Source organism: Pyrgilauda ruficollis, unplaced genomic scaffold (assembly GCF_017590135.1).
Source record: "Pyrgilauda ruficollis isolate IOZ18807 unplaced genomic scaffold, ASM1759013v1 scaffold43, whole genome shotgun sequence".
NCBI lineage: Eukaryota > Metazoa > Chordata > Aves > Passeriformes > Passeridae > Pyrgilauda > Pyrgilauda ruficollis.
The window spans coordinates 6609112-6622507 of NW_024525823.1; the positions used below are offsets into that span (position 1 = coordinate 6609112).

At 39.3% G+C, this 13396-nt stretch overlaps 1 protein-coding gene across 1 annotated transcript; it reads left to right on the forward strand.

The window, feature by feature from the left end:
* The first annotated feature begins 9 nt into the window (after positions 1-9).
* Positions 10-13175, forward strand: QRSL1 (glutaminyl-tRNA amidotransferase subunit QRSL1). Its single transcript, XM_041478055.1, has 11 exons — positions 10-152; positions 365-524; positions 1656-1754; positions 2775-2871; positions 4571-4747; positions 6979-7154; positions 7261-7373; positions 8883-9075; positions 9433-9550; positions 12044-12249; positions 12718-13175. The coding sequence occupies exons 1-11, from the start codon at positions 129-131 to the stop codon at positions 12927-12929; spliced, it is 1575 nt and encodes a 524-aa protein (XP_041333989.1). The 5' UTR covers positions 10-128; the 3' UTR covers positions 12930-13175.
* The last annotated feature ends 221 nt before the right edge of the window (positions 13176-13396 follow it).

The window sequence follows — 13396 nt, forward strand, 5'->3', positions numbered from 1 at the left end:
CTTGGCCGCCCTGCCAATGGTGCCGCGGGGTGTTGCGGCAAGATGGCGGCGCGCGGCTGCCGCGCCGGGAGAAGAGCAGGGGTGGCTCGGCGAGCCTGAGGAGGCGGCGGCGGCGGGCAGGGAGAGCCATGCTGCGCGCCTCTCTCCGACAGGTGAGTGGGGTCTGTCCGCCTGCCGGGGATGATGAGGAGGGAGACGGGTTTGCAAGGTGACCGGGGTCCCCTCGCGTCCCCCTTCCCCGGGGCGGCCCGGGAGGGCGCTTCCCGTGCGCTCCTTCCCTCAGCGGGAATGGCGCTTTCTTCCCGTTCCGCCTCGGCGCGGCCTCTGTGACCCGGCTGCCCTGAACGACGGGCTGCGCTCTCAGGTGTCGGCGGCGTTGAAGGAAGGACGAGTCAGTCCCGCGGAGCTCTGCCAGCGATGCCTGGCCCTCATCAAAAGCACCAAGTTTCTGAATGCATACATTACTGTAGCGGAAGAGACCGCTTTGAAGCAGGCTGAAGAATCAGAGGAAAGATATAAAAGAGGTATGTTGGTTTGTAAGTAATGTCAGTCCTTAAAAAGCTACTGAGGAGGAGCTGTCACTGTTAGACGAAGCACTTTTGCTTTTTAAAGGGGTTGTCTTGGCTTTTTGACTCTTGGGGGATGAGGCTCATGCTTGAGGTTTCCGTGGGTGCTCGTGGATGTACACTTGGCACTCAGGAGAGTATTTAGGCCAAAAAACAGAGGGAAGACCTGGACCGAACAAGGCACTGCCGGTTAAATAGACTCTGTGCCTCTTGGATAGCTCTGCTGCTTCTTTCCCTCAGCAGTTCATTTGGAGCATGTAGCCAGCAGATGCCATGAATGTGTGGTCATTCACAGGCCTCCACACGGGGATAGGCAAACACCTGGCACAACCCATCGAGTTTTTAATTAAGAAAGCAAATCAAAATAGAGTAGCTTTTTAAATTGCAGTTAGTAATTGGAGAACAGAACAGCTTTCAGTCCTGTTATGTGTAGCATTTAGATGGCCATCCTCATTTTCCTTTGTGTTTCAAGAAAGGCAGGAAAGGTATCTTTTCACCTAATAGAGTGCATGTTTTCCTTCCTGTGTGACACTTACTGGCCTCTGACAGCTCAATAAAATTGTTAGCCAGGTTGTTTTGCTTCCTGATGTAGGCCATTTAGTTTTTGGGTTGGGATTTTTGTGGTGTTGGTTGGTTCAGTGTTTTTTTAATGGTGGATAATCAATTACTTGGGATGGATTTTCTCTGCTTCAGTAATTAATCTACTGTGTATGTCAGGTAGGCAGTGTTTATGGCTTCCAGCCTAGTGATGGGATGGATTTAGTAGCACCTATGGCTGAAATAAGCATTGTGTGGTGACGTTGGAATGCACTCCTTTGGGATAGCCAGCCTGGAAAGCAGGTGGAGGGCTTAGACACGAGGTCTGGTTTGGACAGAGTGCTCAATGCTTGTGTTGGAATGGAAGATGGTTCTTGAAAATGGAACAGACAACCATCAAATGCCAAGTGAAAAGCAATTTTGCTTTCAAAAACCACCCAAAGGGACATGTAAAATAAACAGTAATTGATGAGAACATTACATATATATATATATATATATATAGCACATTTTGCTTTAATCTCAGTTGTTTTATGATCATTCCTAATACAGGCCAACCACTGGGCATTCTAGATGGAATTCCTATTGCTGTAAAAGACAACTTTAATACAGCTGGTATTGAGACAACATGTGCATCAAATATGCTAAAAGGTACAGTAAAGCTTTTAAAGTAAAATCAGATATTTTGCTCTTCAGATGGTTTATGGACTGGAGTCTTCCAGAAATCCCAAGTATTTTCAAAAGATGATCTGGTGCCATTTGATGAAATACATTTATCCAGTTTCACTAGCCAAGTTCATCTGCTACTACAGATGGATCTTTTTCTTCTTCTAAGCACATTATCTCCTTATTTATATTTATATGCATCTAACAACATTTGTAATAAAAACGTATATACTACAATAAAATGGTTCCAAAATTCGCATTTTCCTTCACATTGCTTTTAGGTCTAGAGGAGAGCAGTCAGTAATGTCCTACCTAGTGACATGCAAAGACAGTCCTATTTTGTTGTTTTTCTGTTTATAATTGGTAAATAATAAATAAATAACTTAAATAGGTTTTTCATATGGCTGTAGGAAAAGCAATTGTTAACAATCCCAACATACAATCACGTTCTATAATGCTTTTAAGACATTTTTTTAAATTTTCTAAACATATTGTTTCTATTAACAGTTCATAAACGTTTTCAAGGCATTACAATGTTTTTATAGTAAAATCAAAAGTAGGAGACATTTCTTTATCTGTTTTATTCTCCACAAAGTAAAACTTTATGTTAATCCTTGTGGAAGATAGCAGAAGTAAATTAGCAGGCCTCTAATTTGATTGCGGTTTTTTTTAATAGCAGAAAAAGAAACAAAATATTACTTCACTGTTGTAAAAGTTGCTATATTACTTGAGATGCTTTTCCATAAAGCACATTCTCAGAACTGTTGTGATTGATTGCAATGAGTATGAGGAGTGATGTCCTTGTTCCTGATGAAAGTGGGAGTGAAGAAAGCCCCTGTTACCATCACGAAGTGAATTGGTTACTACTCGAGGTCTCGTGTCACTTCTCGTCCTAGGTTATATAAGGTCTGAGTGGTAATGCCAGCGTCAAAATGTTCAGAGTAGCTACCTGTAAAAATAACTTGTATCTCACCAGTTGCTCTTAATTGTTCTGATTGTTTTCAGGTTATATTTCTCCTTACAATGCTACAGTAGTTCAGAAGTTACTGGATCAGGGAGCTGTGCTTTTAGGTAAAACAAACCTAGATGAATTTGCAATGGGGTGAGTGATGTTTATTATTTTTAATGTGCTGATTTTACATAAAATAGCATACATACCATCTGTTCCAATCTGCCTGTAATCCGTAACTCCTGTTTCTGTGGGGCAAGACAACAATGAATACTTGCTGGAAGGGTACACAGAGCTGGCTGAACTTCTCCTTGAGCCTGTATGGTGTTGTGTAAATGATACAGACGCTGAGTTTTGTGAACATAGTGTTCAAATGTGCATGAGAGGCAGGAAGCAGTCCAGCTTTTGCAGAAGGCTCAGGACAAGTGGCCTTCTGGTAGATTCAGTAGTCTTGACAGAATTGGTTACTACATAGTTAATTGCTGCCTTTTCCTCTCTCCTTACTGATGGCTTTTTGCCCTTAGGTAATTGTTACCATGCCCCCAGGGGCAGCCACTGCCTCTGCCATCCGGCCACTGGGGTAATTTATATGGGTACTCCCTGACTTGCTGCACACAGACTAATCAAGAGCAAGGCTTTTAAGTTGCCTAAGTTAATGGTGGTGACTTTTTGTCAGGAGCACATTGAAAAATGTTCCTACAATTGATTCTTCTGCAAATCAGTGAAGGCAGCCAAGCTGTAACATAGAATGGCATCAGGCTGTTAGGGAATTACTGCTGGGTTTGGAAGGGAATCTCTGGGACTTTAGTTACTTGTGAAAAACAGTAAATGCTGTATTTTGGTTTTATTATACTTGAAACGAAGTCCAAGGTTTGATTGGAAATTCACGTGGATGTTGTGGAATTACTTGGAAAATACTGTTTTGAGGAAAGTAATTTTTATGTAAAAAAGGTATTCCTCAGAGGAAAAGCAGGCAAAAAGCTTGGGAGAAACCTGATAATGCAGTTTTACAACTGGTCTTATTTCATTAAAGCACAGGATTCTCCTAAAGAGCTTATCCCAATACTAGTTTCTCATTCTGGTGTGTGTGTTTGCATGGTCTCTTCATCAGGGGGTGGATCCAGTACTCAAGTAATGATGTCTCAATAAGGTTGGTTTCCGGCTGCTGTCAGCTGCCTGTTGTGTCTGATGATATAGCTGGTAACACTGGCACCTTGCAGTCAGGGGGAGCTTGGGGTAGAGGGCCTGAGGAAGGGGGAAAGTATGCCCTGCCCCTGCTTCAGGTGTCAGCTCACACCTAGGTGACACAAGGGGACTGAATCCAGTTTCTGAGAAGCCAATCTGGCATTCTGAACCAGTGAACTGTGGCCTCTGCAGAGGGCTACAAGGTGAATAATAGTGCGGCATTTCAGGGAAATGCATGTTCCTGGTACTGTGGAGCTTTTCCTCCACCTCTAGCAGCCTGTTTTTCCTCACAACAGTGACCTTGCATCTAATGCAGGGCTGGAAAAACAGAACACCTTGGTTTTGAAAGAGATGTGCTCCTGTACTTTTACATAGCTTAAATCAGTTTTATGTCTTTGTGACTCTGTTTGTTTCAGTGGCATTAGCAGAAGTTAGAAAGAAGTACCAGTTCAGGTTCTGTGTCAGAAACTGATGAACAGCTATGAATTTTACAGTTGTATGTAATGTTGTAGGAGTTGACTGCTCAAGGATTTACGTATACCAGTCTTCTTGTGTTGAAATTGAATTTGCAAGGATAATGAGGAATTGGATTAAAAAAATTAAATTGAGGAATACAAGTGTGTCATTTGTCACTTCTGTCTGTATTTGTCCTGTCTGACTATCTTAGTTCTGGGAGTACGGATGGAGTATTTGGACCAGTCAGAAATCCCTGGAGTTATTCAAAACAGTACAAGGAAAAGTCTGTCCCAAAATCCCATTCTGAAGATGAAGAGTCAGACTGGGTAATAACAGGAGGGAGCTCAGGAGGCAGCGCAGCTGCTGTGTCGTCTTTCACATGTTTTGCGTAAGAGGCTTTTAAAATTGTCTTTCCCTAAATGTCTAAAAATATGTTGGAATGTTTTAATTTTATAATTTTCTCATAAGCTAGTAAGAAATAGGAGGGTTATTGGCACTGGCATGCAAAACTTTATTTCAGCATCTCTAGGCTACTCGTGACATATCATGAAGCCAGAATTAATGCATGTGGGCAAATTTAGATTTACTCATTTCAGGCATTATTCAGTGGTATGACCACTTTGCACTGTGTGAAATAAAATTTTGATGGCAGTAAAGGAATGACAGTTTTATTCTTATCCCCACATAATCTCTTTAAAAGTCTTACGGGATTTGTGACACATCCTCTTCCTCACTAATTTCATTACAAAAATACACACTGAAAATGTAATTCAGCAAATTAAGAGATCCCTTAATTTGTAACAGTATGATAATCTTTCCTCTGCTCCTTTGTTTTTATAGCACAGTTATGTAATAATACATGAGATTTGGGACCTAAAAGCTTTCAAATCTCTTACTTAACAAAAGAGTACAGAGTACTTACTACATAGATACTTACAGACTTCCCTGTTTTTAAGTTAGAAGACAGTTTTAGTGTTGAGGGTTTTTTTTAAGCAAGTGTGTGTTTATGGTGGTTTGGAGTTTTTTTTCTAAAGGAATTTAAACAAGCTGGACTTTTTTTAATAGTAATTACTAACTGTATGGAATAGCAACATACTATTTAGCAAATCAGTTGTCTATACTATCTTCCCCATCTGACTGTTAAAACTGATCATAAACCTTAAACCTTTACACCTTGCATTTTATGCAATTTTTAGAGATATATGTTGGAACATGTTTTATAGAAGATTATTTCAATTCTGCTCTTAATTGGAAGGTGTTTAAAAATGCTCTTTAGTTACTTTATCCTTCTTTGTCCATAGTCTACATTACAAGCATCTATTTTGTTGTTAAAATATTCTTGCTAATGTTGATTACAACTCCTTAAATTACTTCTTTAAAGTTATATATCTCTTCATCTGCTTGCCCTTTACTGGGATGTAACCTACTCAACATTTTAATACTGTTGAAATTGAATTCAGTGCAGCCATTCCCAAGGACTGCTGGTTCTCATCCTGAGCCAGAATGAGCTGATCCTGAGAGGGTCTGGCACCTTTTCTTATGTTGCTGGGCTCCCATTTTGCACTGGTCAGCACATTGTCAGATGAGGGAGATTGTTTGTCCAGCTATTTTATTGCATATGACCTGTTGTATATCCATCCTGTTAGTGTCTTTCAAGCACCAGGAATGCTGCCAGTTTGATTTTCAGTTTGATATTTGGATGTCCAAAATGCTATAAAATTGAGGCTATTTTGCATCAACACAAAGGCTTTGAAAAAAATTCCACTTCAGAAAAGTCAGTAGAATTGGTTCAGGCATCTCATAAACAAATGGCTAAGGGAAAAGTCATATACGCACTTCAATAAAAATTATACCTGTTTCTGGAGTTTAAATTGGTTTTGGCAAAGATTTGAATGAAAACTGCTTTATCTTTTTAATGCTGCTTCAGTTAAATTTATTAAAAACAGGAGAACAGAATGTTTCATTTCAATTTAGAAATCTGTTTCATAAAAATTTCAATTTAGAAAGAACAAGGTTTCACTTGTGGATAAAAAAAGAGGAATTCAACATAATAATAATAATAATAATAATATACTGTGTTTTAATTGTACCAAAGCTACTGTAAACTGTGACTTCTGATCAATCTTTGTAGATTTGGAAACAGGAAAAATATCTTTCCAACGTATGCCCTCTTGTTAGGGGCAAGAAGTGTTGTTCTTCATTTTTATCCTGGAAGATGCTGATTCATTGTGCATTGGCTACCCAATAAATAAGATATCAGTGTTGAAAATTGTTCCCTAAATCACATGAGATGTATCAGTTGGAGTCCACAGTATTGGAACAGGGAAGGCAGAAGAAAATATTTGGGGCCATTTTGAGATGGTCTGAATTCTACCTATCTGTCTCTGCTTTGTGAAGAGAACTGGACTCTCCTAATGACAAATTCAGAGACCCTCAGAAAAATCAGAGAACAAATGAAAAATAGGCATAGAGAGCAGACTGGAATTTAGACTGTGTGATTATGACTTCTGATCTGGAAGAATTTATAGTTTTAAATCCATGCATCTCAAAGCCACACGTTCTTATGATTTGGAAATGTTCTGAATTATCTTACTAATGATGATCCTTTTGAAACCATAGAGCCTTAGGGTCAGACACAGGAGGATCTACCCGAAACCCTGCTGCTCACTGTGGTGTTGTAGGTTTAAAGCCAACATATGGACTGATCTCTCGCCATGGTCTCATTCCTCTAGTGAACTCCATGGATGTGCCAGGAATCCTAACCAGATGTGTGGATGATGCAGCAGTTTTGTTAGGTATTACTATGTTATACATCTTTGTTTACAACATTTCCTCAAAACAAACTGAATTCTGACTAACTAATGTGTTTTCCTGGTCTTCACATGTTGTGTCTTATTTTAGGTTCACTTGCTGGACATGACCCTAAGGACTCTACCACAATTCAGGATGACTTTAAGCCATTTGAACTACCTAATTTGACTGATGTCAGCAAGCTTTCAATTGGAATTCCGAAGGTAACATTTAAATCCTGTTAACAGTTATGCACAGGAAGAGCAAATAGAAGACACATAACAAACAAAAAAAAAACCTGTGGCTTGCCCACCATTTCCCAGTCTCCCATTATCTGAGACAGTGAAGACAGTACAAGCAGCTCCTGGAAAAGAACACTACATGTGTGCTCTGTTGCCTGTCCAGGCAATTTGGAGTAAGCATACACTAATGCATCATCTAAAACATGTTGTCAGGCACTTCAGGGGAAATGGGGAACTTCAGTTCTTGGTTCTCTCTGTTGCTCTTTCCTTAGTCCCCTCAGTAACCTCAAACAGGTTGCTCTTGGTGCCTTCCCATGCAGGGAGATTGGTACTGGTTAGTGCAGAGCTTTGAGATACTTGCCTAAATGCCACTGTGTTAACATAGAGCAGAATTTTAAAGGCAATTGAATGGCACAAGGAGCTGTGATTAGCAGAGTCCTAATAAGAACTGAAAGACATCTGTAATTTGGCATCTGGTGTGTGCAATTTAATCATGTTTGTAACTATAAGAGTACTTGAAGTTTAGGAACAAAGTTTGGGACTTCAGCCTATTTTTAATTTAATAAAGGCTCTGCCTTCAAAGAGACAATGTGAATAACATTTATTAATTGGATTCTCAGTATTGGAACCTAAGCTAGAATAGGCATACCAAAAGTTTTAATTTGGTAAGCAGAGATGTCCACTGACCAATTATTCACAATCTGTGAAATGGAAGAATTATGTGCCTAGAAAATTGATCAGCTGCATACTGTCTAAATCTTGCTAACTCTAACGTGGTGGTACTGGTTAATTTTTCCTATCCTTTGGACAGTTTTTTCTACTGCTACAGGTTATTCTAAACAGATACACGCAAACATGGGTCATAGCTACTCAGAAAGCAGACAGTATTATGACCCTGATATTATGGGATAGAGCTAAAGCAAGTATCTTCAAAAAATAGGGAATTTTAATAGAATATCTATAATTTGTCTGTGAAATAGGAAAGCAGCTAATCTAAGTCTTCTCCCAACCCCTTGATTGTAGCTCTTCTTTGGTGGGTGGTTTTATTTGTTTCACCAAGGTGTGCCGGTTGCCACTGATAGCACTGTTAGCGTTAACAACAGGGGCTAACAGCCCTAGTTTTAGGATTTAGACCTGAAGAATTTCCACCTGTGACTGCAGAACAGTACAGTATAGTCTTGATAGATAAACAAGGCAATAGCTGGGCAATTACTCCTTCAGAAGAAACTGCTGAAATTCCATGATCTGTGATACATTTGTTGATCCTACTGAGATGAACGTAATACTCTTAAGAAGACTGAATCCTGTTAATTAAATACTCCTTGATTCTATAGGATTTAGTAGATGCAAAAAGCTTTAATTAGTACTTTAAATCATATAGTGGTGAGGTAATGGTTTCAGTGTATTTTTAGCAAGGAGTATTTGTGTTTTGGTTGCTATTAGAAGTAAAGCAGTGTGTAAAATAACTCCTCTTCTTGTTTTTCCTCTAAGGAATATCATGCACCAGGGCTGTCTAGTGAAATTCTGGCTCTCTGGTCAAAGGCTGCTGATCTGTTCAAGAATGCAGGTGCTAAAGTGGTTGAAGTGAGCCTACCACACACTCGTTACTCAATTGTCTGCTATCATGTGCTGTGCACAGCAGAAGTGGCATCAAATATGGCCAGGTTTGATGGACTGGAATATGGTAAGGCCTTTGAAAAAACTTTTTTCTCAGACAGTAGAAACATTGCTGGATGCCATGTAAAAGTGTTAGTTTTTGTAGATTTTCTTTTCATGGTTGGATGCTTCATATTATTTCTCTAAGATGGAATATAGTAAAAAACCTTGTGCAGATAAAAATGTGTAAATAAATATATAATATATTTCACTACTAGGCTTATCAGTGTCTAGGCTCAAAATCTAGTTTACTATTTCCACAATAAAACAGGAATGTGTTTTGTTGTTTTTCCAGAATAGTAACATTGCAGCAAACATTGACTACTCTGACATTATTTAATCTTAAGGATGACAAGGAGTATTAATACCCAAAATGCCTTTTCAGGACATCGTTCTGACATGAAGGATTCCACTGAAAGTATGTATGCTGCAACACGGCGAGAGGGCTTCAATGATGTCGTAAGAGGAAGGATTCTATCAGGAAACTACTTCTTGTTGAAACAGTAAGCAGAACTTCTTGAAATTCAGCTTTTCCAGGTTAATGAATTTTTGAGCAAAAGGTGATTAATTGTTCATCATGACATGAGAAAGAAATTGCCCTTACAATTAGTAGCTGTTTGTATTTTTATTATTGCTTTAGCTCTATAATACTTAGTGAACTGTTAATAATGAAGGAAAATGTTTTCCCTGAGTCTTGCCAGTGAGCATCCTAAATTAAATAAGTAGAACAACTTAGTGATATTTTTTTTCCCCTACCAGAGCATTATTGACATCCATTAGTTAAATTAGGCAGAAATCTACCCTATGGTATGACATTGAAATCATACTAGTGTTTACTGTCCTAGTGTTAGAAGTTCTGTAGCTGTTAATCTCATTAAAACTGCATAGAAAAGCTGCTGCTACATTGTAGCAAGTTCTTCTGGAGAAAGCCAGAGACATAACAATTAAATTAACTGCAGCTCTCCATCTCAGTGTACAGGGAAAGAGAAAAATTGGCAGAAGTATTGAACTGAAGTCCTTACAGAAGTCAGGATTTTATCCAGCTCACTTAGAGAAGCTAGTGCGTGGATCCATTTTACATTTTTAGTTTTCAATCCTTATCCAGCAGTCCTAATTTATGTTAGTAAATGTGCTGTTTCTCTGTGTCTGAATTTGTTCAGATACTAACAAAAATATTAGGCCTGTAATTAGTCTCTGTAGTGCACTTGCTTTGAAAGAGCTCTGTCAGCAAGAGTATTCATCAGATGTGACTTCTGATTGCTCTCAGAGACAGGAATGTTGTCAGTCAGTCTGTAACAACCAGCTTTTATGGAATGCTGATACTCCTGCCAAGTGTGCTCCCTCTGCTTACAACTGTCCAGATCAGCTTTCCTAAGGCTGCTTTAAAATTCACATAGTTAACTCTTCTGTGAAGGAATACACAATTAGCTTCCACCAAGATGGAACAGAAGAGTTGTGTTCCTGTTCCACAGTAAATTACTCTTGAAGAATAGAGTGCAGGGTTCAGAAAGCATTCTTAGAATAAGTAGTAGAAAAAACCCATCTGTGTCTCCTGCAAATGTTGCCTTTTACAGCTTATTTTTATCTTGCTTTTTTAAGTTTTAAAATGAGACCTTACCACTCTCACTCACTACAGCTACCTGAAAAGAGGTTGTGGCGAGGTGGGAGTCAGTGTCTTCTCCCAGGTAATAACTGATAGAAGAGGAAACAGCCTTATATTGTACCCTGTGAGGTTTACATTAGATATTAGGAAAAATGCCTTCACTGTAAGGGTTGTCAAGCATTGGAGCAGGCTGTCAAGGGAAGTGGTGAACTCCCCATCCCTATTTAGGAGATATTTAAAAGACATGTAGATGTGGCACTTCGGGACTTTCTGAAATTAACAGCTAGGTGGATTTCTGAAGCAGTTGTAGGAAAGGTCTAATTCCCATTCTATAACTTATTAACTTGAATCTGTTTATTGATTATAACCCTTTTCATTGCTGTTTCTTGGAATCTTAAATCTTTAGATTACTCTAACAAAGTGGGATTTAGGCAGCTGTAGTTGTTTTATCTGTAAACACTCTGACATGTAGCAGTTGGTAATACACCACTCCATTTTTCTTTCACTTTACTTTTTTTTTCTTTACCAAATAGCTGAGGGTTTAGATGACAGTTACTTTTGAAACTGAACTTCTCTGAGTTTAAGATTCCATATTTACCAGTTCTGCATGTGAGGTTAAAAGGAGCAATAGACATAAAGTTGACTAATGTGTTTCTGCTTCAGAAATCCGTAGATGACATTTTACCTGAGGGGTAAAAGAATGGGTAAAGATAAGGTCTTCTACAGACCTACATACAGCCAATTTGAGTTGTCCACAGATGATGGGACTTTTTCATCTGCTTCAAGTATCTTGCTGGATTGAATCCTAAATGGTTAATTCCTGTTTTTCAGACCTGTGTAGTTCTGTATTTCCTAGACTTTGCTGTGCTGCCCTACAGTGAAATTAGGTTAGATAGCAGCTTTTCACTCAGAGGGTGGTTGAGCACTGGAACAGACTCCCCAGGGAAGTGGTCACAGCACCAAGCCAGTCTGAGTTGTGCTCTCAGGCACATTGTGTGGTTCTTGGGGTGTCCTGCACAGGGCCAGCAGTTGGACTCCATCATCTAGATGGGTCCCTTCCAACTCAGCATTTTCCATGGTTCTGTAAAATTCAATGCACAGTTTAGTTTCCAAATGGTCATAGAAGTGTTGTTTTGATTTTTAGTTAATTACTGTAAGGTAGGGTTTTGTTTTCCCTTCACCTTTCTTCGGCTGTATACCCTCATCTCTTCCTTCCCTGGCAGCTCCTCTGCTATGAGGGCATAAACACATGTATGGTGACTAAGCTTCCAGTGTCAGTCAGAATTTTGTCCAAAAGGACTGCTGGGCTTGTCTTTTCCACAGTAACTAAGAAATAGAGTTTTGTATTTTGGGAATTAAAGTGCCAGGCCTTTATGTCCCTATTCCTTTCTAGGAACTATGAGAAGTACTTTGTCAAGGCACAGAAAGTGAGACGTCTCATCGCTAATGACTTTGTGAAGGTTTTCAGAAGTGGTGTTGATATTTTACTCACTCCCACCACTCTGAGTGATGCAGCACCATACACGGAATTCATCCAAGAAGACAACAGGACCCGCAGTGCTCAAGATGACATCCTGACACAGGCTGCAAACATGGCTGGTGAGTAGGCACAGGAACTCAACTGTGTTTTCCCCCGCCTCATCATTTTAAAAGTCCAGTCCCTTCAGGTATTTAACGTTCTCTTTAGAATCAAGATATTTCACCCCCATGTCAGAACTCTTACAGTGATAACTGGGTCTAAGGACAGTTTTATTAAATGCTTGAAAATGTAAGACCAGATTTTAAAGTAGGGCACCTTGGAGCTGAATGTGGGCTGCAGGTAAGATGAATCTATTCCAGAGACAGAAATCTCTTCCTAAGGCGAGCTGATTATCTTTTTCAGAGGATGCTGACCTCTTAAATCTCTCTAATTAATTTCTTGTGATCATCTACCATTCACTTTGTTGAATCAAATTATTTTAGCAAGTCTTTTTTCTCTGTCTTTTTTTTCTGGTTCTCTTAAAATTGATACAGAAATTACTCTAAGGTTTATAGGAAGTCCTTGCATGTGTATTTTTTCTCTTCCAGGACTGCCAGCCATAAGTGTTCCTACAGCTCTTTCAGAGAGAGGCTTGCCAGTTGGGCTTCAATTCATTGGACGTTCATTCCAGGAGAAGCAGCTTCTCACTGTAGCCAAATGGTTTGAAAAACAAGTACAATTCCCAGTGATTCAACTGGAAGAAGTAAGGAGGCATGACAGTGATGTCTTTCAGCATCAGAAATCTGCTTCTTTTTCCTAGCCTGGGACTTGCTAGTCAGCTAGAGCAAGAAAGCTGTAGGGATGGTCAAGAAACGAATTTCTGCAGTTAATTGTCTCTTGCAGAAGTAATAATCTGTTCTAAGAAGACATAATGCAGTAATGCACAATGGAATCATGGCAGATTGTTACAGTGTAATTAAGGCAAAGTGAATCATTAAGTAAACATTACCACATTATTAAGCGACATTTCTTACTAATATTAAAAATACAAAGTTGAAATTGTGTATGTTATGCCTGTGAAGCTGATTTTTTAATCCCTAGAGGGTGTGTAAGGTCAATTAAAGAGCTAGCCTGAACTGTTGTGTGAAAACTTCATAGTTGCCAAAGGGCTTGGTTTCCTTCTGGAGTATAGACTTTTGTAATGGCAACAACCAGACAAGCTCGATTGGAACAAAGGTATCAAGGATCTGTTTACCAAGATTTAAATACAAAGGAAGCAAGGGAATA

Coding starts and splice junctions, on each gene's coding strand:
- QRSL1 (XM_041478055.1), top strand. CDS start 129: ATGCTGCGCGCCTCTCTCCGACAG. Junction 2,872..4,570: donor CTAGATGAATTTGCAATGGG/GTGAGTGATGTT, acceptor TGACTATCTTAG/TTCTGGGAGTACGGATGGAG. Junction 9,076..9,432: donor GTTTGATGGACTGGAATATG/GTAAGGCCTTTG, acceptor ATGCCTTTTCAG/GACATCGTTCTGACATGAAG.